The following is a 25795-nucleotide window of genomic DNA, read 5'->3' on the forward strand; positions in this document are numbered from 1 at the left end:
ATTTATAGACATGAATATGAGTGTAAGTTATGACAGTTGAGATTGAGTGAAGAGAGTAATGCCGTTTACATTGTTTCATCAATGATGACAGAGTAACAAACCCATTATTTCTGCTTTGATGTTGTTGACAAACAAACAGCAGTGAGTCACAGGACATAGTTCAGCTTTAAAACACAACAGACGCACAACAACACACAAGATAAAAGACGCTTGATCAAGCCAGCGCTCTTGAACAGAACGACGGTCTGAACGATTAATAGTAGAAGAGTTACACGAAAGAAAGAAAGAAAGATCATGGTAGACTCCGTTCCCTCCTCGTCACTTTGTATTGTCAGATGGTAATTTCTCCCTCTATCGCTCGGCTCTTCCTCTTGGAGCGCTGCCTGTAATGGAGCTAATCTCGAAGCGTTTGTCCGAGCCACAGGAGTTTTGTCAATAACAATCAGCGTTCAGCTGGAGTAATTAAGGCCGAGCCTTTTCATTAGGCCAGGGGGAGGGGCTTGTCTCCGGGGACCACCGCCACAATTAGAAACGCAGGCACGCGTCGCCGGGTAATTTCGACCGAGGCAAGGAAGAAGGGATGAAATGAGGGAAAAAAATGAGGACTTTTTTAGATTAAACAGGGACCCTCTTTTCTTTTCAAAGAGAGGGACTAATGGCATAATAAGCAGTCGCGAGTCTCCGGACGAACGAGGGAAGAATTTAGCCGAAAACATAAAAGAGAGAGAGAGAGAGAGCGAGCGGGATAATGACAACAGACAGACAATGAGCTTTTGAGAGAAGATAAAGAAATGAGCTATGAGAGATCAGATAAAAAAACAGTCTGATTTGACTACATTTAGAAAAAAACACATCAAATTGATGCTTTAATAGTTTAATTTAAACAGGATTTTAGTTTTATATGTCTTTCATGGTAAAAGAGAAGCTTAAAACTAGCTGTTGAACAGTCTACAAGTTCACCTTTAACACTCTGGGGTCGACTGCGGGCGCCGCAAACTCTTTATTTTTCAATCACTCCGCAAAGAGACTTAAATTACTCTGCTGATTTTGGACATACAGATATGATTTATACATCATTTAAAACGTTAAAGTGTCTATTTTTTTCTGTCCACTCCCAATAAAAACAGAATGTTGTGCATTTCGCAAAATTAGGAAAATAAACATGATGCGCGTTTTGTTCTCTCTCGCTCAGTGAAGTCCTTTCTGAAATGCGTCAGAAAAATTACCTGTAACTTTACGAATACTTGTCATAGAAACAAAAGATAAATGTCTATATAATGCTTGGAATGTCAGCTTTTAAATGATGTAAGTGAGATCGAAAACAGATATTGTCATTCGGTGTAAACTGTATGAGAAGGAGGAGAAGTACCGTCTCTCTCTTGTTACCTGTTTATCTGTAATGAGATGAGATCGCCACACCCCCGCGCCATTGAAGTGAACGAGCAGAAACATCCATATGTATAACTCGTGCCTCCTGCAGTCAATGGATACCCAATATACAATCCAGTCGCTCTATTCCTTGTTGTTTCATCCGAATGCACCAAACACGACATCTGAATCCTTATTTACTAGCGTATGTGTGTCAGTATCTACAGACCCGACTGTTATCTTTGTTATTCCGCCAAACATATCACCCGATTGGAACGCACATACACAAACACGCGAGTCAGGAAATTCGACGCGGTTTTTGGTATTCTTATAAAATACGCGATTGCAAACAGTACAATCCTTATTTAGTTGCATCTAAGCGCATCTCCGCACAGCAAGTTTATTAAACACAGGATCACTCGCGTGTGCACACATTCACTGCTTTCATGATCAACACGTGAGGTAATGGCGGCGGATGTAAACAAACATTGATAAGTTTATCACGCTTGTCCCTTGTTGTTTTTATACTATAATGATTACAAAAACACAAATAAGAGTCCATACAACGATAGGCAGTTCTTCTTTTGAGCTTTTTACTGCACAAAAGTAAACCTCTTGCTGGCCTACCAAGCACTAATCCTGTGTGTTCATTTTTAATCAATATATTGTTTTATGTGAATGAGTAGGCCGACTGATTTTCACATCATTTTGAAGAAAAAACTCTAGACTACTAGATCATATTTTGAAAAGTCTTGGGAAAACATGTTTAGAATTAGTTTTGTGGACTTATATCAGTGACTTAAAAATTTAGCTTTTTCAAAAACCACGCATAAACATTTTTCTCTCAAAAATACAAACATGTACATACATGTTGATTATATAATATTGTAGCCCAGTTTGTGCTGAACACAGTGTTATGAGACTTTTGCCATTAATATGTTTTTAAGCAACTGAAAAAAGCACAAATGTCAGTTCATGTCAAAACTTCCCCAGGGTCCTAAAAACCCCTTAGACCTCAGAGGGTTAAGACCCATATTTTACATTCGACACAAAGAACAACTCTCTTATTTTTAGCATCCGTTCAAAGTCATCTCTTTATTTTGACCCTTTACCAAATATCTTAGTTCACCATTTACTCCGGCGAAAAAGCAACACATATAGATGTTGTATAAGTCAGATGTGGTTTTAATGAATGTCATCTGTGATCCGGACCTCCGTGATCCTCCGTGGTCCCTTCGAGCTTCATCCGCTGGTCATTTTCAACACAGCTGTGAAGCGATAGAAACCTCCGGCCTCTCGTTCTGATATGAAGTAATACAGCCTGACAGTAAACCTGTAAAAGTCCCTTTAGATTTCGATGAGGAAGACCTTCCATTGTACCGTAATTTACTTACTTGACCCGAGTCTCTCCCTGAACCATGGCCTGGCAGCAGTCCTGAAAAACCATCAAAGAAATTACAGCGGGAAAAATCCTCATGCATCTTCTGTAATCCCAACAATTTTATTAAAAACATTTACTTTTATAAGAACACAAACTAAAATCATACACAGAGTGATTGCCTGATTGATTTTTATATTTAATCATTTCTACAGTAAGTGTTGCTTTTATTTGCAAATTTACATGTGACCTAAAAACTAGCGTTGGAAATCAGACGGTTCATTATGATACGATGCAATATCGTATTTCTCCGCCAGCGATGCAATATTTGCAGATACATCAAACACTTCTTCGATGCAATTACAATTTGATTCATTTATAGATATATTTCTATCATGTGCCTAGTTAAGCTGTTAAATTTTTAATAACTTACAAATGCAACCAAAATATAAACTCTTTGAAAATGGCACAATCTCTGTCTCAATTGCAACATTTACAACAAACAAACAAAAATACACTTTATTTAAATAAAAATGTAACATAAAACCATATGATGGCAACATTCAAAGTCTTTCAGTATTTTGTGCCAAAATGTGCGATAGTGACAATCACTGAGGTAGTTAAAAAAACACTATCAGATAAAAAAAACGAAGATGTGCGCTTTGGTGGAAATGTGTCGATGGACATTTTACATCAAAGAATGAGGACATGGAGAAAAGTCAAAGTTAAGGTACCTCATATAGATTTTTTATGTGTGGCATTGATGCATCATATTGTTAGAATTTTAATTGATGTATCGATCCATATCGATGTATTTTTACACCCAGAATAAAAACATACTGAATTTTAAAATCAAATCTTTTTCCTTTGGCTACTGTACTGAAAGAAAAGCACAAAGATGTACCATGTTATTTGTTAAAGTGCACCTATTTCATTGCTAAAAAAGCAATGTTATTTTGTGTATTTGTAATGTGTTTGCATGGTTATGGTTAAAAACACATTATTTTTCACATACCGTACATTTTTGTAGCTCTAGATTTCACTCTCTTGTTTTTTTGAAACTCATTGATATGAAAAGCTCTGTGTCCCTGATTGGCCAGCTAATCTGTACGTTGTGATTGGCCTGAATACCTCTGATGTCAGCCGGAAATGTGAAGCTTTTTACCATGTTTGAAAGACACCATTCCCAGGAACTAAAATGTTGCATACAATCCATGTGTTTGTTGTAGTCCAAGAAAAGAGATTTACGTTGGAGATGATAACTCGCGTCATCGTTTACTTTGGGGTTTATACCTTTTGCATTGCATATCGTAAACGTGTACTTATACACACTTACACACCAAAGGAAATGTAAAATCATGCATCGGACCATACTGTAGGTGCTCTTTAAAGTACTCAGTATAGCTTCAGTACCTCTGACATGCCGTGCCGGACGACTTCATATTTAGCTCATGCTTCGGTAAACCACAGCACTTAGGAGTGATCTTACTCTCGGTGAATCTATGTGCTTGACTTCACTTATGTGTTAGTCACACAGACGGATTCACATTGACTGTACATAGACCTGTCCATCACTCCTTCATCATCATCATCACATCCACACTAACTTCTGTTACATCTACAGTACAGTACATCAGTTTATATAGATGTTCATCTGACTACATGAAGCACATTTTAGAAAGAAACACCTTGTGATTGGTGGCTTAACATGTCAATCAGACTCTTCAATCTCTTCCTGTAAAATCAGGTTAACACTGAGCGTCAGCCAATCAGACGGCCCAGATACACGTCGTATAGTATCAACAGTGTAGTATCCTGACATGACCAAACATTAGACATCCCAGAATAGGACAGTTCAGTGTGTATATAAATATATGAATATGAATGAAAAGAGTGAGGCATGAATGTGAATGAGTCTCTGTTATCTGGAAACACATAGGAAACATGTTTGATTAAAGATGTTTAGTTCCTCATGACAACAAATGGGAAAACAGGAAGGCAAGCAATCAGACTTTATCACATCCATTTTCACACCTTTATTTACCCCGACCCAAAGAGATCGACTACATTTGCATACTGATTTGTATAACCCAGATAAAAGGCAGAATTTCTAATTATTGAATATATCTTGGGACCCTCCACTGGATCTGTGAAATAATGTTAACATAATTGCATAAGTTGGGAATGGGGGGATGGAAGCGTTTGCTGAATATATTTCAAACCAATGGCTGGATTTGTTTCTTTTTGACCAGATGCTGAAAATAACCCATGTGTATATTTACTCATTTACATGATTATAAACACATTAAACTGACAGCAAAAATGTATCTTTCTACACACTATGAAAGGATGTGTGCGTTTTAACACATTGTTTTGTGTTATGCTATTTAACGCAAAATTAATTTTTTAAATAAATACAAGGGACAACAGAAGATGTGTTAAAACAACACAAAATTTGATTTGTCTAGTTAAATGTGTTGTTCCTAACTAGACATGTTGTTTTGTGTTGTTTTAACACAACTGTTTTAAGAGTGTATAGTTTACAACAGTGGTGATGAAGATATTTTATATATTATTTGATATATTATGTATTTTATACAATGTATCTTTGCGAAATTCATATCATAAATCAAATTTATCCTGTCAAAGTTAGCAAACTGCACTTTGGTCTTCTGTGTGAACACAAACACATCCCGTAAATGTTTGACATTTTTAAATACGTCACGTGTCATTAAGGGATCTTTACGGTATGTGTGTGAATGCACGCACAGATTCTGGAAAATCATTTGCAGTGTGAATGAACCAAAAATCGAATGATCCCGGACAAATCCTGGACACATTTTCCGTGTATTTTCTGTGATGTCTGTGTGAAAAGAGGACATATGAGAAAGTGCATAGAAGCTACATAAAAGGGGCAGTATCATTATAAATATTTTCTAAACATAATCTTTTTATCACAGCTGTATCTGTCTTGCACAAATTCATGGGATCATTTCAGTGTGTGACAACGCTAAACAAATACATTACACTGAATACATTCAATCTAGAAAGAATTAATGAATAAAACTGAGTTAATAACTATAAACAGCAGCTTTACAGCATTTTTAAAGCAGACCATTAAAATTAACAAATACACCTGAATTAATCTGATTATCCAGTGTTACATTTGAGATATAATAGGGCGTACACACCAAATGTGAATTCAACAATTTGCATGAGTAGATTACATACAAAGTCAATGCAACTTTCGCGGGCCACGAAAACAAACGCTATTCACTTCAACCACATCTTCGCGCAAGTTGAAAATATTAAACTCGAGCAAAAAATTAGCATGACATGAAGTTAAATGCGTGAGTAATCTAGAGCGAGGAACGCGATGCTTCGTGTTTGGGGTAACTTTGTCATATAGGTCATTGCTGTTTGAAAGCAGTTGAACAATGTTGATAAATCCCATTAAGCAAAAGCCGTCATTTCACCGTTTAGGTTAACTATAGACCTGATATAGTCCGGTTATGAGTAACCCACATCTAGCCAAAATAAGCTTTTGGTTAAATGTTGTTTTTGCCAAAATAACTTGTGAGATGTCTGATATTTCATCATGTAAGCCAAGTCAACATTGATTACATGCTGGTTGCTTTCATTCATTTATTTATTTATTTATAGTTATAGATATATAAAAAATTTTAACTGACAGTCCAATTTTTGTCTTGTTTTAGCCTATAGACATCTGGGTGACTATTAGACGTCTTTTAAACGTGAAATTGCTTGCTTGGATATATGGTAGTGTATATGATCCTGCTCTCCTGTCCTCAGAAAAGCCTGAATAAATTCAGCGATCATATAGACATTCAGACCACACACTATGAGCGCCGTCTGTCCGCTGTCATTCTGCATTTACGCATTGCTCCTGCCATTATCCATACATGTCCTAATTGAAATCCCTCACTGCAGTTAAATGTACATGGACACAAGTAGAATGAAGGAGTATATCAAGTACTCGGTCTTTTGTTACTCTCACAATGCGGTGAAACGCCGCTTTTATAAATCAGCGATGAAGCTGAAGCGCTCTGCTTGAATAATGTATCAGTAGCTGAATATTCTCAATGTAAATACTGAATGTATGAGTGCTTCTGTCGGTGTGTTATGTAAAGCAGCGAGTCCTCCGCCGGGTCAGCCGATCCGGTGCGAACACGCTCCCAATTTGTGAATCTAATTTTACAAGGTGCGATGCGAACAACAGTATTCAAAGAGTGGCATCATCGATGTCTCTTCTCAGTTTATTGCTTGTCCTGTTTTGTAGTTTCTTATAATTAAAAACAATTGATCAAACTGATTTTATTAAAAAAATGATTTATAGAGCATTGCTTTGATAACTTGGATTTAGTGCTGTGCTGTAAATGTCTATCTGAAGAACGGAGATTTGGTTTTCATTTAGCTATTTTTATTTTAGCAAAGCAGATGAGAACCGGGATGAAAGTAACAAAGTGATTTACTCTGAGCTCTGACTACATCTGCATTTCCAACCATGACAGCATCTTTAGCACACAATCTTTGACAGAGCTGACAATATATCGCATCATTTTGTTACCATTTTGCGCGTGTAGGTCCAGAAAGCTATTTTCAACCATGATAAGTCAATTCCTAAAGCGGTCACTTTTTTCTAATAACGCGTTGTGTTTCTGGTTTCATGTGTTACAGTACTGATCTATCTACAGGTTATTTAGTGACCTAACACATCCTGAAGTTTGACTTCTCAGAGTTTTTCAAAATAAAAGTAAATTAAGTTTAAATGTCAGGAGTTCCTGTCGGGTAACACTTTTGTCCAGCTGCTAATACTGTTGCATTATGTTGAACATTTATATTATTTTATTAGTTATATTTATATGATCTAATTTTGATTACATTTCATTTTATAGTGTTCATATTGTTGAAATGTTTTATTCTAAACAATTTAAGTTTGTACTGTTAGGTTGCTTTTGAGACATTTGATGAAATTTAAAATGAAAATGTAATTTCAATATTTTTTTGCAAAGATAAACAACAAAATATGATTGCAGTTACATATTAACAAGGTCATGTATATTTACTAAAACCAAGTGTAACACAAAAATCAACCTTGTTCTGTTGTGTTACTTTTGTCAGGGTCAAGAGTAACAATGTGCTACTTATGTTCAAAGTGAAATTATACTGACGTCGTCTTACATTTGTTTAAAACTGCACCTTGTATTGATAGATCACACTTGTGAGTTATTGACCACAACAAAAATATATCAGCTTTTATTTAATATGACGTTTTTCAGAAAAATTCTACTTTCGCCCCTACTCTCCCCTAATGTAAAATCTTCTTTCTCTCATCAGGTAATATTGAGTACAGCTGTCCGGCCACCAACGAGTGTGAGATCACCAAACGAAGACGCAAATCCTGTCAAGCGTGTCGCTTCATGAAGTGTCTTAAAGTGGGCATGTTAAAGGAAGGTGAGATGATCATCATACAGTAAACACACCTGTGAACACTGACTGTGTCGTCTATATCATCCCTGAAATCACATCATCTTAACACAGAGAGAATCTGAGTTCACATACTGACATAAAATATGTTTTGGGATTTGGCATTACATCAGGTTTGTACAGTTCTTCATCAGTTGTCTGCGTGTGTGTGTGTGTGTAGAGATGAATCCATTGATCTGTAGAGTTGATCTCCAGTATGGTGTGTAATGGTGCCAGATAAAGACACAAGAGTGATGTTGGACTCATAAATGTCTCTGGCTGACCCGTGGATGTTGGCAGGACCCCGCGATCCTCCCGGCTGTAAATAATTGCGTCTGTTGGGCAGAGAGACAGAAATATGCTGAATAGGTCGATCCGTGCGTCTGACTAATAGAAGTGTAACAGTATTCCAACTGGAAAGGCTTCTGTCCCACAGCTCTCGCTCCCAAAGCTCAGCTCTCTCCGACGTACACTATTGATCCCATAAAGGTTTTCCGAACATCTCGCCTCTCTTCCTGTGATGCTTTTTCAACATCCTGCCATTTGGGAAATCAGCAACTATTAAACACACTGACAAATCCATTCTTTCTTTCTTTTTTCTTTTTCTTTCTTTTTCCTTCTTTCTTTTATTCGTTCTTTTTTCTCTTTCTTTTTTCATTATTTTTTCTTATTCTTTTTCTTTCTTTTTCCTTCTTTCTTTCCTTTTCTTAATTTCTTTGTTTTTGTTATTTCTTTCTTTCTGTTTCTATATTTATATGCTATGTTTATATGGTCGTTCTGTAGTATTTTAATATAAACGGGGAATAACATGAGATCTTTTATGTAGTAGTAAGATCATGTGTGAATGTGAATAGTACTGGTTTGTAGTTGACCTACAGTACAATACATCTGTACATCTCAAAGCTCTTGACTCTGTAACAGAATCTCTCAGCTCAGAGAGAATGAATCACGTTACTAGCTGATGAAAAATTAATGCAAATATATTATCTGGAGGAATAAGAGCCCAGAAAATAGTGGGAGATTGTCATAAATGAATCACCTGTGCCCGGCTTAAGCAATGGATTGAATTGCAGTGACATCAGCGTGTCTCAGATCTTCATTCTTACTACATTTGTTCATTACACAAACTTACATGATAACAATCTGAAAGATGTGAATGATATTCACCCTCAAACTAGAGCTCATACAGTAAAATAAGAAGCTGTTAAACAGCTGAATCTTGGTTTATGCCCTGTGTCCACTGAAGCGTCTTTTCTGACGCAATTTTCACATGGAAACACCTCGCTTTTAAAACATTTTTACTTAGTTGTCCAATCATAGTGGAGAAGGGGCGGGACAAATACAGCACCAACTAAATGGTGCATCGTACAATGACTGATAATCAAAACAAAAGTATCATAGCAACTATAGCTATAATTAATTTTATTATTAAAATTGATATTGTAAATCTTCTACGATTATAATATAATAATATACAGTATATAATATAACAGTACTCTAACATCGTCATGTCAAATTACTTTATTCCTAAGATCTTCTGTTTGATATTAACCAGCGCATCCAACACCCTCAAAGAGTTCATACATTTCTAAAATGAATATTGCCGGCGTGACAAGACATCCCGTTGCCCGTTTTGTGTCCCTCCTCAATGCAAGGTCGCCGTCTGTCTGCTTGCTAACTCTACGTGAGCGCCAAATCAATCAGGTTTTTCAAGGAGACAAGAAAATGACACACGGGGGTCACATCTGTTCACGTGACACTTCATCAGAGCCAATGAGAGAGCAGAGTAAAGGTCACATGATCCACTCCAGCCAAACCTGATTAGACCTTTACAGGAAAGAGCAAACAAGAACTTTCTATTCTCATCACAGACCATAAACCTGAGAAATAAAGATCCATTATTAAGTGTTTAATAAACTTTGTTTATCTGATCAATTTGACGTTAATCCCGAATCCTGAAGTTTTTATTCCTGATCAAAGTTCAGAAATACACACGTGAGTTTATCACCTATTTGTGGCAGAAAAAGACTTTAAGCTTGAAAGACAGAAGAATAATTTCTTATTTCATCATTATTTGCTATTTTAATATTTCAAATTAAACTTTGGCAATTATTACTTTTTGAGAAACCGAATGATTTCAGTGTGTGACAGGATTGTAGAGATGATGTCAGTATGTTTGTGTCGTGTGATGTCCTGCAGGATTCTGGATCTGCTTCATTCCCTCACAACAGGAAGTGATCGATAAAAAGATTCAAATGTCAGGGACTTCAGGTTTTCTCCTGTGATCAATGGAAGTGAATCAGAGCTGGGAAGAAAGGAACAGATACTGTTGAGAGATTACACTGACGTAATCCAACCATTCCTGTCGTTTATACTCGCATTATACTTTTACATCTGTGATCGTATCTTTCATCTCTTGGACATCGTTCAGTTCTCATTAAATGCAAGCCACAACATGGTGCATTATTTGTCTGATAGTGATCTTATCCTGTATGTAAAATATATAGAGCTGATCATCTTCAGAAATCAAAGGATGTGTTTTATGCTGTCAAGCACCAAACAGGATAAAAAGCAATAAAATATTAAAAATAGAGATGCTTTGATTGATCGCTTGAAATGACTCGATCGGTACTCGCTAAATTTGCAGATTTCAGGAACCGATTTTTTGTCATCATATGGCTCCTAAATGTGGGTTCAATTTGAGACCATTTTTACGCAGTATGAGCATTTTACAACCCTTGCTCATGTTTGACCTGCAAATGTGGATTTCTCTCTTTGCCTTAACAGAGATCTGTGCATTTTCTATAAGGGCGCGATTAAAGGGCTCGTTATAGTCGTGCGTAGGTCCTACGGCGTAGCTGCAACGGCGTAGATTCCGCGTCGGTTTTCGTTTATACTTTTGTGTCGTCCTCCATGTCGACGTGCAAACACACGTGCAAACCGCGCCCACCCGTGTAACCACAGTAGCAGCGCGACCGTCAGAGAAGAAGAAGCTTGGCAAGTTAACCCACAAACGAAGAAGAAACAGCAACTTTTTGTGTATGATTTGAGAAGACCAGCAATGATGGAAGTAAATAAACAGTGACTTTTGTTTCAGTTTGAGTTGAATCACTACTCAACTTGGCTCATCTTTGTTTTCACCGTCGCAAACGGAAATACCTATGATGCTGTTTTTTTACCTGACGGGAGGGGTTCTAGTGGACCAATCACAGTGCTTGCAGTCCGCGTAGAACTGACGCGCTGTTAAAATTTTTGCGAGGTGCACGTAAGGCTATGCAGAGCTACGCACAGGCTACGGATAGCCTACGCCGTAGCTACGACTATAAATCGGGCTTAAGTCCTAACATGCAGCACGTTGCATCTTCACATCCCCATTGAACAGCGTATATAACATATACTGTATATATATATCGCCGACATTGCATCTTCATGCTGAAAGTTAGTTATTTTTATGCATTTAAAAGTCTTGACAGTTTAAACTTTCATTTTACTTGCAGCTGCTCTTGTCTGCGAGGCATACAACAAAAGCACAGACAGAGACACCACCTGTCATGCAGCACGAGTATAGAGCAAAGATCTCTCTCACGTCTTAAAGCTACAGTAACCTAATTCATCTCTCAATAAAATCACTTTCTGCTCATGACTGAAGAACTGATTTACTTTATAAAAATCAGTGTATTTAATTTATACACTGAAGACATAGGCCTTTTAATAAGCATATTAAATTGCTTATACATTTGTAGAATTTGTTTTTGTCTAATAAAACAATAATATACCCGATTAAATAATATATCAAAAGCAACATCTGTGCTATTACTTTATCTAGAAAAATGTTACGGTTACAGACATCAAAAAGCTTATAGTACATTTAATCTTGACGAAAAACTGATTCAAACTTTTTTAAAGTTGTGCAATATAGTATAACTTTATTATGTGGTGTGTATATATTCTACAGCTTTTCAGACACTTTTATGATTTTTTTTGTTTTGCATTTTTGTCCTTTTTAAAGTCTAACATCATCCACTTTTATTAGTCATATCATTATGTGTTTTAATTTATAAAGAAGTCACAGGTTTAGATATGAGGATGTGATTTTTCCTTTAAGATAGACGACAGTGTGTTTGTGATCTGTGTTTCTGTCGACTGTTTCTCTGGAGGTCCGGGCTGAACAGGTGAGAGGATTACAGCGGGTGTGAACATGTGTTTTCCAGCAGAAAGGACAGCGAGATCACTTCTGTATGAAGATGACACATTGTAAATCATCTCTACGGGGACACAGAGCGACTGACCGATCACAGTTTACATGCTAAAGTGACTTTTCACACACCCAGTTCAATTGAAATTGACTTTGACAAGCTTGTGATTATGAAGACAAAGATTTAAAAAATGCAAATTAATAGGACCATGAACATTTATTAGAAATGAGTAAAATAAAGGTAGACAGTATTATAGTACGTTGTCACGAAAGCGTTTGGCAGAATTGTGCCGTGAGATTTTTCTCTGCTGTTGGCACATCTTTCAGAGAGTGTCATATAGGGTCTGGCCACGCTTGAAGAAGCCCTGGCAGGTGTTTTTGGGTTAGGTGTTTGCTTTGCGGACCCCTCGCCATCCCTGTACCCCGGGTTCCCTCGTCACCGCTCGTGAGGAAAAATGCCACGCACCCGAGAGCTGCCAAACGGAGACTCTTTGAAATAACGCCGACGGGAGAGCGTTTCAGAAGGGGTCATCGGCAGCCGCGAAAGGCCGAGTTCACCGTGGCCCTGTGAATTTCCTAGCTAAAAACGGGTCGGCTTAAGCCCCCTTAGGCACTGCCAACCATTCCAGCCACGCTGACACTTTCCCCTCACCCAGATGACAGGCACTCATAACAGGTGAGAGCACCAAAAATAAAGATCCCTGCCAAGTCCAGCGACCCACAAATGAACTACCGACAAGAGCGCGCTGCTCGAGAGGAGATTATTGTTTTGAGAGAGATAAAGGAGAGCGAACTCAGTTGACCCCCATGCGGTCACGGGTCCGAGGGCTAATCCACGTTTAAATGCCGTCCGCGCTGGACCTAAGCTCTCTTTCGCCCGCACCGCCGGGCTCGCTTTGAACAAATGACATTGGAGATCTAATGGTTGTGAACCGCTGTCAGAAACGCTCGCTTTTGAGTTTGTTGACCACTGTTGGGTTTCTTTAAAGATGTTTCACATTCAGACACTTGTCTTGTATAAGCCGCCCTTGAAATCTAAACCATCTCCAAAAAAACCTGGTTCTCAGTTTATTGGTGTTTTGGCAGAGAGTCTTTCCATGTTTAACATGATATATAGGTAAAAAAATGTTGGGGCAGGACTTGCTTTTTATTTTTGAGAATTTATTGGATTGTCAAAGTGCTCCATGTGGTTTAGCAGTGATGTAAAGTTATACTAAAGGAATCTGTCTTTGGTTGGCTCTTCTTCTCTCGTCCTGACCCCGGGTGTGAGAGAGATTAGATAGTGCCAAGCTTTAATTCCTGTCAGCATCTGTTTAATTATGGTAGTTACTGCTCTAATTAAAACTGACACCTATGTAGCTCTGAATCCTCACACTGACTCTCTGATGCTTGACAATGGCATGTGACATGGATCAAATCATCTGGTGTTTCTTAAGCCCAAATCCCACAGTGAATGAGAGCTTCAGTAAAATCTGAACGCAACAGATTGTGAACATATTACCTTCATCTTCATCGTGTACTGGTCTTCTACTGGTCAGGATGATAGGAAACAGGGCCGGCGTCAAGGGGGGGCATTCGCGGGCAGTGCCCCCCCCCCGAACAGGTTGTTGTGTTTTTTATTACTTTAATATATATCAAGAAAAATTAAAATAAATTAAACATTGAGGGGCGGTTTCCCGGACCAGGATTAGCTTAATCCAGGACTAGGCCTTAGTTTAATTATGGAATATAACTAGTTTTTACAAACATGCCTTACTAAAAACATTACCTGTGTGCATTTTGAGGTAAAACAAGGGGCACTGATGTATTTTAAGATTTGTAAGTGCAAGTTGTTTTCAGTTTGGAGAGCTCTTTTAAGTGTTTAAGTCTAGGACTAGTCTAATTCCTGTTCGTGAAACCGCCCTTGAATGTTTCATGACTTGTAATGTAATCAAATGAGGAAAATATAGTTGATATATGTTTTCTTTAATTAAAATAGACCACTTTCTCTGATTGGATGTATTGCCGCATCTCACCCGTCTTACGTCTTTAGCATATTTGTGACTTGATACTAGCAACGTGTTTTTTCGCGGTATTTTATGGATCGTGTAAAATATGAATATTAGAACATTTAGAACGAACCAGCACCGCCTGCTTCATCTTCATGCAAACACAGACTGGCTCAAACTCAGAAATTAGAGGTCGAGGTGGAATTTACAAATCTACAGGACACTGTTTTAAGGAAGTTTAATGTTCTTACACGCCGTCTTCAGCTATTTTAAAGGTAAGTTAGCATTGTTTTAAATTACGTAAGCTTAAATGTGAAGTGTGGCTATAGACCGTTAACAGCATTACGACGTGATTATGGTAAAGCGACGTGATTATGGTAAAGCGGCTTTTTTAAAGCTAGGACGCGGTGTGTGCTGCGCTATGAAACGCATTCATTTCAATGGCTTGCACCTCGCGAGGCAGGTTTGTTGTTGCGCTCACGCCGCGGTCGAAGTTCAATAGTTTTGCGCATAGTTTGTGGTCTTTTGCACTTTATACGGGAAATGAGCTGACAGTTGTTTTTGCAAGATATTGTTGCTATTGCGTGCCCCCCTGTTGGAAGCCGAGTGCCCCCCTGTTAGTTATGGTCTGGTGCCGGCTCTGATAGGAAACGGGTGAACCAGCTCAGACCAGCAGAACACATTGACTGGTTTATACAGATTTTTTTAGTAGGAACATTATGAAGTTTTTAGGGTTATATTTCAGATTAATGCCAGAATATCAAAATAATCCAGTAAAGGACTTTTCACACTTGAAAGAGTTAACCACAGCTATCCTAACCCCAGGTGAATCCTTATGATACTTAACCAGGGGTTAAGAGATAACCCTGGGTATTCATAATCAGACACTGTGCATTCCTAAACCCCAGGTTAATGTTTTTGTTAGCATATTTGCGGTGTCATCCATTTAAATTATATTAAGCCTTATACCACGGGTCTGTTGAATGCTTTATTCCAATTTGGTTGATAAATGTACAATGGGTGTTAATTATTTTTCTGTAAAATGCACACCTAACTTGTCAAATGTTTTAATATAACCACCAGAGCAATGTCTCTGGAAATTGTGGTATAAGAGGAATAACTGACTCCGGTCCTTTGAATTATTTGAAAATAATGCACACCCGTGGTGTAACTCCGCTTCGGGTCGTGATGCATTATCACCTTGGGTGTGCATTATTTTTGAATAATTCAACAGCCTGTCGTCAATTATTCCTTGTAACTTAATGTTTTGCATAATTGCGTGGCCACTTGAGTGACGGGTGAACTGCTACTTCTGTTACTGGATTGAAGTTAGGTGGGTGTGGTTTCAGCAACGTCCCGCCTCTTTACCCATTTTCAGGTTATTCACCAGTGATGTACGTTGACACAATGCCAAGATGGCATCGGCAGGCTTCGCCTACTATTAGCTTTAAAAAAGCTCTTCACAAACCTATGGGCGACGTCACCGACACTACGTTCATATTTTTTCAGTTTCTGGTTGCTAATCATCGAGTCATAACATACTAACCCCGCTTCATTTCACACTGCATGCGTTTGACAGTGCGGGGTTAACTCTGCTTCGGAGCAGGGACTCATAACCCTCGGTTAAATACAGGGATAACCCGCTTCTAAATTACAAGTATGAAACGCTCCTTAATCAGGGTTAACAGCAAGGTTTAAAACAAAGATAACCTGAGGTTAAGTGCAGTGTGAAAATCCCTTAAGAAAGAATGAGACTACAGTGTTTATTTAGGACGGAGCTTGTTTACATTGCTGTAATGATAGCATTGTTCATTCAGACAATCTGGGCCAATGTAGATAACTTGTATTTAAGATGCATTTAGTGAATGTGATTTTTAACGTAATTCAGAATCGTTTTCTCTCTCTCTCTCTCTCTCTCTCTCTCTCTCTCTCTCTCTCTCTCTCTCTCTCTCTCTCTCTTTCTCTCTTTCTCTTCACTGTCTCTGATTATCAATAAAAAATATTCAAAGTGTAGTTGGAGAGAAATGAGATTTTACTGCGACTTAGCAACCATCAAATGATCTCCTGGAGTTTGTGAGGAAGAGAAGGACCACAGGGACCCGCGGGTAATTAGGTTAGTGGGTTGTCAGTGTCAGGAAATTGAAAGACAATCCTAATCAGATTCCTGTTTCTAGGGAATCAAATAATTTGTATAAGAAGAAGAAATCTCCTGATTCGGCTTCTAAAAAAGATAATGCAGTTTGTTGTCGCTTCTCTTTGTTGTGCTTTGTGCTCTCATATTTAATAACATAGACTTTATAAGTTAAATGAAATGCAGTTTGCAGTTTTATAAGTTGTACTTTACAGAAAAGTTTTTGTTGCGGTTGAGTATACATGACCGTTCTCTTTTATCTGTGGGTTATAGATGAACATTTTTTCCTCTCTTCTTCTTTTCTTCTTCTCTCTGTTGTAATTTCAATCTTTTTACAGTACAGGTAAGCAGAATTATATGCTTGTAATTTGTCGTAGTGGCACATGGTCTCTGTGATAGTGATGACGTCATTTAACTAGTTGAGAAGTTAAACTGGTTAGTTGATCTGTGGAATGATGAAATAACTTGAGTATGTGTCTATGATGGTCATTGTTTAGAGTTTGTGATTTGAAGCGTTCGTCTCTGGGTATATCCAGCCCACCGTCTGTCTGAAATCATTTAAATGAAACACAAATCATTTTCTCTCTGGCAAACTCATATTTACATTGACTGTGAATGAATAAACATGACAAACATTATAAGAGGATTGATGTAGTAATGTACAAGCATTCTTATCATATAATTGGCTCATAAATAACAGATGTTGTTGTATAAAGGCAGCGCAGGTTTATTGAGTGAATGTTATCTCGGACTGATACACGTTTAATACAACTACACTAGAGCTGCTTATAACACATCTGTAGGATTCATCATTGTGTGCATTTCCAAATACTTCATACATGTCCTGTACTAAACCTTCATGTTTGTCACATTTTTCTTGTCATTTTCATATTTTATTTTACATAACAAATAAATGAAAATGTAATACCCCATGTTGGCTCTTATTATAATATGAAGACATTGATAAAGTGCTGTAATGCATTTAAAGGGCGTGCATTGTAAATGCATCACTAACGACTAACTGTAGATGTGTGTCATAACCAGTGTGTTATTTCTGATGTTAACGCTCTCCAACTGGACAGAAAAGTGAATTAATGTGAAGATGGGTGTGTGTGAGTTGATTGTGTTAAATATTCATCTGTTTAGATGTGTGTCAGGTCAGGTGTGTAGTATCACAGCGGTGTACAGTCACACTCTTCACATATGGAGTCCTGACACCTTCATCACACACTGAGAGATGAAACTGCAACGGCCAAACAACAACAAACATCACACTGATACTGATACTGCACATGAACACTCACTCACTACACATCTTTGTGCTGTTGGCACTTTACTACGTGTACATTTTCTTAAAGGAGAAATTGTTAATTTACACTATATGCATGCATGCATGTGTGTATACTGTAGCACAAAAGAAAAATTATGCAGTAAATGCATCACCATAGATTTGCAGATTTGCACAAAGTATCAAATCAAGTCTAAACACTTTTAAATAAATAAAACACATTATTGTTTGAGTATTGTAGTGTGTGTATTGTTCTGTTTGTGTGTATAATATGTATTTGTATTCGTTCAGGTGTTCGTCTTGATCGAGTACGAGGAGGCAGACAGAAATACAAACGACGAATGGATGCAGAAAACTCAGCGTACCTGGGGCTCACAATCCCACCACCAGCCAAAAAACCCTGTGAGAATACACAAACAAACACACACACAAACAAACAAACAAACACACAGAAACACATTCAAACACACACACATACGTTTACATTTCTACATCCATGCAAACATTCCTTTCATGTCTGCAGTTTTATATTTTCATTTTTTTATATTTATGTTAATTTTATTAATTTCCAAACACAACATTTTTATATTTAAAAAACGTTTAAAAATGAAAATTTATGAAGAACTTTCCATGTTTATAGTATAACATTTAGCTCACTATAAATAAAGATTTTCTGTAAAACTACATCTAACATAGATGATTTGTCTAGATGAAAACTTACTGTACTGTACTTTATCATCTGATGAAAGTGTTTACTCAAATTTTTATTGAATTAAAACGTTGATATAATTATATTTAGTTATTTTGTGATGCTAACGTGGGCATTTAATTTCAACACAATTTAAATGAACAAACACTTTTATATTCTGTCATGCATAATAAATAATTTATACTGATTTAAATAATAAGAGAAATGTCAACAGATTGTTGAGGAGTAATGAATGTGATTATTGTTTCAACTCAATCTGTGACTCTTCTCATCTTCAGTGACGAAGATCGTGTCCCATCTGCTGGTGGCAGAACCGGAGAAGATTTATGCCATGCCGGACCCAACGATGCCTGAGAGTGACATTAAAGCCCTGACGACGCTCTGTGACCTGGCTGATCGCGAGCTGGTGGTCATCATCGGATGGGCCAAACACATCCCAGGTCAGTCCATGACATTCATGACCGTGAGCTTAAATATCTCATAAGTTTGATTTGTTTTGAGTCAATGAAAACATCATCTACAGAGCTTGAATTAATATTTATAAAGAAATAAAATGATATAAAATGCTACCTTTCTCAAAAGGTTTTTAGAGACTCATTATACACAAACATATATAAACATATACACACATTATAATTTGTGCTGGTGGTTTAGTGTGTACATCTTGTCTCAGGGCATCTGTGTGACTGTGCTGTGTTTTTAGGGTTGATAGTAATCATTAGATGGGTAAAATGTTATCTAGTTAGGAGATTAGGAGAACATTGACCCTCTTAATCACACGCACACACACGCGCGCGCACACACACACACACACACACACACACACACACACACACACACACACACACACACACACAGCAGTGCTGCATCAGCACAGAAGGCATTAAGAGCTTACAGATCTCTGCATCACTAGTGACCCAAAACACTCATACACATACACACACATATAAGCACACATATGCACACAATTATATAATACACACACACACACACACACACACACAGGTTTTCATGTCTTATTTTATTCTCAAACACTGTTAAGAACTTTAATGGTCAATGATAAATAGTGACACATTCAGTTTAAATCTCATCTTATTTTCAAGGCACTTTTCACAATTTTGCATTATAGCAAAAGCAACTTTAGAGAAAACACAGACAGTGCAGACAGAAGAAACATGCAGTTATGGAGAAATCATTTCAACTTTACACATTTAGCCGATGCTTTTATCCAAATCGCAGTGCATTACAAGGTATAGATGTTTTATCAGTGTGTGTTCAAACCCGTGCTGCTAATGCATTGAGCTATACAGGAACATGTACAGTAAGGATCTTTATTTAAACACACTGTATATGACAATAGTGTACATGTAATAGTTTGTCTGTCTGTAAACAGCACATACAGGAGTGAGCTGATGTTGATGTTATACTGTATTAGAGTATTTTATTACAGTTTTATGCACATTGAGAAGAAGATTGTGGTGATGTCAAAGACGTTATATTATATGCAGTGATGCCGGTAACGCGTTACTTAGTAACGCGTTACTCTAATTTTACCACTTTTTTTAGTAACGAGTAATCTAACGCGTTAATATTTCCAAACCAGTAATCAGATTAAAGTTACTTATCCAAGTCACTGTGCGTTACTATTTTTGAAAATTTCCTTAGTAAAATATATATTTTCTTGTATATTTCTTCTTGCGTCTTGGGAAGTGAAGTCAGGTGTGCGACAAGTCACGTTTTCAGCACGAGGACAATTCAGGTCACGTGTAAGCGACACAAACGTAAACAACGTACAATGGAGAGAGAAGAGAGATGCAGCTACAAAAACACTACGTCAATTTAAAAAAAAAAAACATTTGGAGTCGCGGCACGGCGCAGACAGTCAAACTAAGAGCAAGTCCCACCCGGTGATGCAAAGCAGTGAGCAGGAGTTCATCCACTACCCAAACAACAAAAGCTGGACTTCAGTGCAAAACCAGTAAGTGTGGGAGAGTTGAAGAACGAAAGTAACAAAGCGATTTTCTCCGAGTCCTGATAACATCTAAATCTCACTATGACAGCATATTAGCACATAACCTCTGAAAGAGTTGACAAATATCGCGTTATTTACTCACCGATTTCCACGTGTAGATCCAGAACTGTGTTTTCAACCATGATAAGTACATTCCAAAAGCGGTCTTTTTTTCTTTTTCATGTGTTACAATACTGATAAATCTACAAGGTATTTAGTATATAACATCCTAAAGACTTCTCAGTTTTTCAAAATAAAAGTAAGTCGAGTTTATAGAGTAAGTAGATCCTGTCGGGTCAAAAGTAACACTTGTTAGTTTTGTCCCGCTGCTAATACTGTGTATAATATGGTAAAAATTTTATATTATTCTAATTTGATTTAATTTTATTTTCATAGTGTTCAAACTATTGAATTTTTTTTTTGTCTCAGCAATTTAAGTTTGTACTGTTGGTTGCTTTTGAAACATTTGATAAAACTGAAATTTAAAATAAAAATGTAATTTAATTATTTTTTACAAAGATAAATGACAAAATAAGTTTGCAGTTACATATTAAAGAGGTCATAGTAATATATATTTAATAAAAACAAGTGTAACACAAAAATCTATCATGTTTTGTTGTGTTACTTTTGACCCACCTGTGTGTTACTTTCGTCCCTGCTGTCAAGGTCAAAAGTAACAATTCACTACTCTTGTTTAAAGTGAAATTATACAGAAGTCGTTTTACATTTGTTCAAAATTCCAGCTGGTTTGGATAGACCACACTTGTGAGTTATTGACCACAACAAAAATATATCTCTGTCTAAAACATTAACTTTTAAAATTAAGTTTTTCTGAAAATGGCCCCTGCTCACCCCTATTTATGTTAAGTGAAGTCAAGAAAGACTCATATATATATATATATATATATCATTTAGTTTTTTAAAACACAACAGTTCAACTTAAAATGTCAGGAGATACATTGTTGACGTTACTGTTAAAAATGCACTTCCAATAAAGTGAGTGTTGGCAAAACCGGTTGTCATTTTTAATGTTGAGGCAGTGGGGGTGTTGGCAGCTACTGGAATGTAACTAACAAAGTAACTTGTAATCTAACTTAGTTACTTTTAAAATCAAGTAATCTGTAAAGTAACTTAGTTACTTTTTAAAGGAGTAATAAGTAATCAGATTACTTTTTTAAAGTAACTGTGGCATCACTGATTATATGTTAATTGTCTTATTGTTTATGATTCATCAGTGTATGTTATTCCAGACATTAAAAATGTGTGTAGTGTTGTAAGGAAGAATAGTAACAGCTTTCTCTGATTGACACGTGAAGGGTGATGATAATATTTATTTTATAAAAAATATTTTTAGTCTGTAATAATCAGAACCAATGAGTCTTTCACTGTAAGTTCAGGAACATCATGTATTATATCTGAAGTCTGTGCTCTTCAGTCCAGTCATATATCTGTGTGAGTTTAACATCACATTAGAACAGCGTGCACAGACTCTGAGCTCAGTTGGCAGTGTTCAGTCTTCTCATATGGGCTGTTCTGTTGATTAATTGATTAATAATCCCAGCGTTAAATACCCCCCCCCCCTCTCTCTCTCTCTCTCTCTCTCTTTATCTCTCTCTCTCTCTCTCTCTCTCTCTTTATCTCTCTCTCTCGCTTTCTCTGATGTGGGCCACATGTTGACAGATTGGTTTTTTATGTGTGATAAACCTTTGACATATATGCACAGGCTTCTTGTTGTTGGTCAGATCACATTTCATTGTGTCTAAGTGCTGGAGTTCCCCTGCTCGCTCACTTACACTGCTGTGCTAATAAACAAAACACTTTTACAGACTTAGAAAAGTCTACTTTAACTTTGAGATGTATGTCTGTGCCAATAGGCGTACAAGATTCATTTGCAACACAATTGTTCAGTTCTCTGAGCTCAGCTTTATAAGCACCACTGGTTGAGGTGGAAGTTTGTGTGTCATTCTGCTCAAACAAACAGCGAAATGTTTTAATGTGTTGACTCTAACCCGAACACTACTATATACTCATTTAAAATGAGTGAACTGTACTTAAACCAGTGGGAAAAGTTTATTCAACTTAAAAAAAATTGTGTGTTTAAAAATTTTGCTGCTTTGAGTTACACAAACTCAAATAAAATGAGTCAAAGAACTTAACTCAAACATTGTATTTATAACTTTCAACCAGAGTTATTTCAATACAACAGCCTCATTTGAACAAACACCGAAAATAATTACAAACTTTTGGTTGTTGTGATGACTGGTTCAATCTGCCAGTTAAGCTAAGAAAGATTCTGGCAATACAAATTTACTTCAGTTTAAAGTTAAATCAACACGATTGGTTGAGGAGGATTTCCAGTTCCCAGCATGCTTTGCATAAGCCTGCATTACGAGAGGATTGTTTGAAATGAAGTGATATTTGATGTGGTTTTATTATATTATATAAACAATGCCAGCGCTGAGTTCAGTCTCTTCACACTTACATACATTACAATCAGATTGACTATTTCTGTGAGCACAAAATAAACACTACTTGAGGTAAAACAGTAGTTTTAAGTATAGTGTACATAAATATGAAATATAAACTTTTAAGTTTGGGTTAATTTTAATTTGTAAATATTAATACTTTAAATTCTGAGTTGGTTTACTTAAATCTTTTTATGTAATCAGTTTCCACAAAAGTACTCTGAACTATTCAAAGTTGTCAAAACTTCAATTTTCAGTTGTAATAAATACACAAAAAAAGTAAATATTTTCCTGATCTAAGTGAATTACTTATTTATTTATTGTTATTCAAAGAAATTAGCTATTAAAACCAACAGTCTTTAAGCTTATAAACTTAAAAAAAAAAACACAGAGGCAATCAGTTAGTAGATCTGGTGTTTACAATGTTTTACATAATTGAAGCATTTACGCTTTTTAAACTCTTAAACTTAAACTATTGTGTTATGAACATGAATGATCTCTCAAGTGATGCTGTTCATTGAGATAAGAGGCAGATTATTTTTAAGAAATCAAATCACTTCCCTGGATAGGGAACATGTCACTTTAGTTAGTGTTTTGTGAATCAGTGTTTTTGATTAGTGCTTGTAGTTTTGCAGTTGGTTATAAAGATAAACTACACACATCAGGTGTCATGTGACATTTGCTGGAATCCTGATGATGGATATGTCTCTGTGTCAGGCTGAAATCGCTGTATGGTGTAATAGCATGTGTGAGAGTACTGTCGCTGATAAACTTCAATTCATCAGCAGACTTTATTAACTATAGACACTAAGCAACAGGCATCAGTATATTGAATTGAAGCACTGATGGTGGGTCACACATCATGATGGATGGAGCAATTCATGTGCTACTCATGCGTGAGATTCTCAAGGGCATCGGCAGGGCAGCGGGCGACCGATGGGACAAAAATCTTCATGCTTAGTGTTTTGTGTCAGGACTAGTTATATTTACTACAGTAGTTTACTAGTCCATGAAGAAATATACTTACAGCTCACTGTACTGTATGTAAGTGATAAAGTACACATCACTTTCACTGTTTCTGACTCCTCCAGCTCTGCTTTAATAGAGACTTCAATAAGATGATCAAAGCATGCAGATTCAGAAGATCTCACATAGGTTGTGTATCATGAGCTTTAGAAACACATGACGCTCCTTCATTCATTTATTATCACATTCATGTCGATTTGCTTTAGGTTTGAGTTTGTTGACATCATCCCAGTAATATTCACCGTCAAAAACTCCTGAATAAAAAGCGAGCGAGTTATTCCTGAAGGATGCTGTTTTCCAGGGTCAGTTCCATCAATACTACACGACTACTCGTTAACTGAAAGATGTGTTTAGCGGTGGAATTAAATGATGTGTAATTACGTGACTGATTAAACTTCACTTCTGGCTTGTCATTGAGTTAAACAGCTCATGTAACGCCCAGCGGTGTCTCACGAGAGGAGTAGGCAGTGATGCGCTCCGGTCAGGAGGTCAGGATAAGCAGATTCAGACAGGGGATTACAGTATTTAACATTACTTCATGTCATATTGTTCACACTTCATTGACTAAATGATCTTCAGCTCTGTGCTGGACTCATATCAGCAATAAAGTACAGATAGATCTTCATTTCAAGGTTGCTTCAGAACCAAGCGCTCTGCTGTGAGATCCATGACCTGAGATCTACACCATCACACAAATAACAATCACAAGACTTAACTTACAAATGATCCCAGTTCTTGATAAAGCTATAAGAGGTTAGTTAAAGGATTACTCCACTTTCATAAAAATAAAATCCTGATAATTTAACCCTAACCCCCATGTCATCCAAAATGTTTATGTCTTTATTTGTTTAGTAAAGAAGCACTTAAGTTTTTTCAGGAAAACATTCCAGGATTTTTCTTAATTTAATGGACTTTATTGGACCACAACAGTTTACCGTTAAAATGCAGTTTAACACAGCTTCAAACGGCTCTAAACAATCCCATACGAGGCATAAGGGTCTTATCTAGCAAAACCATCACCATTTTTGTCAAAAAATCAATTAAAAAAATATGCATTTTTAAACCACAACTTTTTGTCTTGAACTAGCCGTGTGATGCACCAGCGTGACCTTACATGTTGCGTAATCACGTGGAAAGGTCACGCGTTACATATGTGAAACTCACCCTCGCGGACCATTTTAAACAATAAACTGACACAAAAACATTAATTAGTATCATTCCACATACAACATCATAAAGAAGTTGTGGTTTAAAATTGCATATTTTAATTTTTATTGTCGAAAATGACGATGGTTTCACTAAATAAAAACCTTATGCCTTGGTTGGGATCGTTTAGAGTCCTTTGAAACTTAATTGAAACTGTAAGATGTTGAGGTCCACTAAAGTCCACTATATGGAGAAAAATCCTGGAATGTTTTCCTCAAAAAAACTTAATTTCTTCTCAACTGAACAAAGACATAAACGTCTTGAATGACATGGGAGTAAGTACATTTTTGGGATTTCTTTTTATGAAAGTGGAATAATCCTTTAAGCATATCATGTCAATGGATAAAATTGTATAAATTCAGCAGAATGAATTCTGGGATTGTTTCAGCTGTGTTTGAAGCTGATTAAATAAAACGGCATTTGATTTCTTGAGGAGATGTGTACTGTTATATATTTCTGTTAGTGTGAGATTTGCTGGAAAAGTCACATTACCCTACTGAAAAATCCAGCTAAGACTAGCATAAGCTGGTTTTAGCTGGTCTC

The 25795-nt window shown here is 36.8% G+C and overlaps 1 protein-coding gene across 2 annotated transcripts in view; it reads left to right on the forward strand.

Annotated features, from left to right (window-relative positions):
* The window catches only part of esrrb (estrogen-related receptor beta), a 53372-nt gene that overhangs the window by 18932 nt on the left and 8645 nt on the right, over positions 1–25795 (forward strand). For both annotated transcript variants that reach the window (XM_055172805.2, XM_055172804.2), the window contains exons 3-5: positions 8105–8221; positions 18127–18237; positions 18823–18984. In XM_055172805.2, the coding sequence (XP_055028780.1) occupies positions 8105–8221; positions 18127–18237; positions 18823–18984 (390 nt within the window). The remainder of the gene's footprint in view (positions 1–8104; positions 8222–18126; positions 18238–18822; positions 18985–25795) is intronic.

This window comes from Misgurnus anguillicaudatus, chromosome 7 (genome assembly GCF_027580225.2).
Source record: "Misgurnus anguillicaudatus chromosome 7, ASM2758022v2, whole genome shotgun sequence".
In the NCBI taxonomy this organism is placed as follows: Eukaryota; Metazoa; Chordata; class Actinopteri; order Cypriniformes; family Cobitidae; genus Misgurnus; species Misgurnus anguillicaudatus.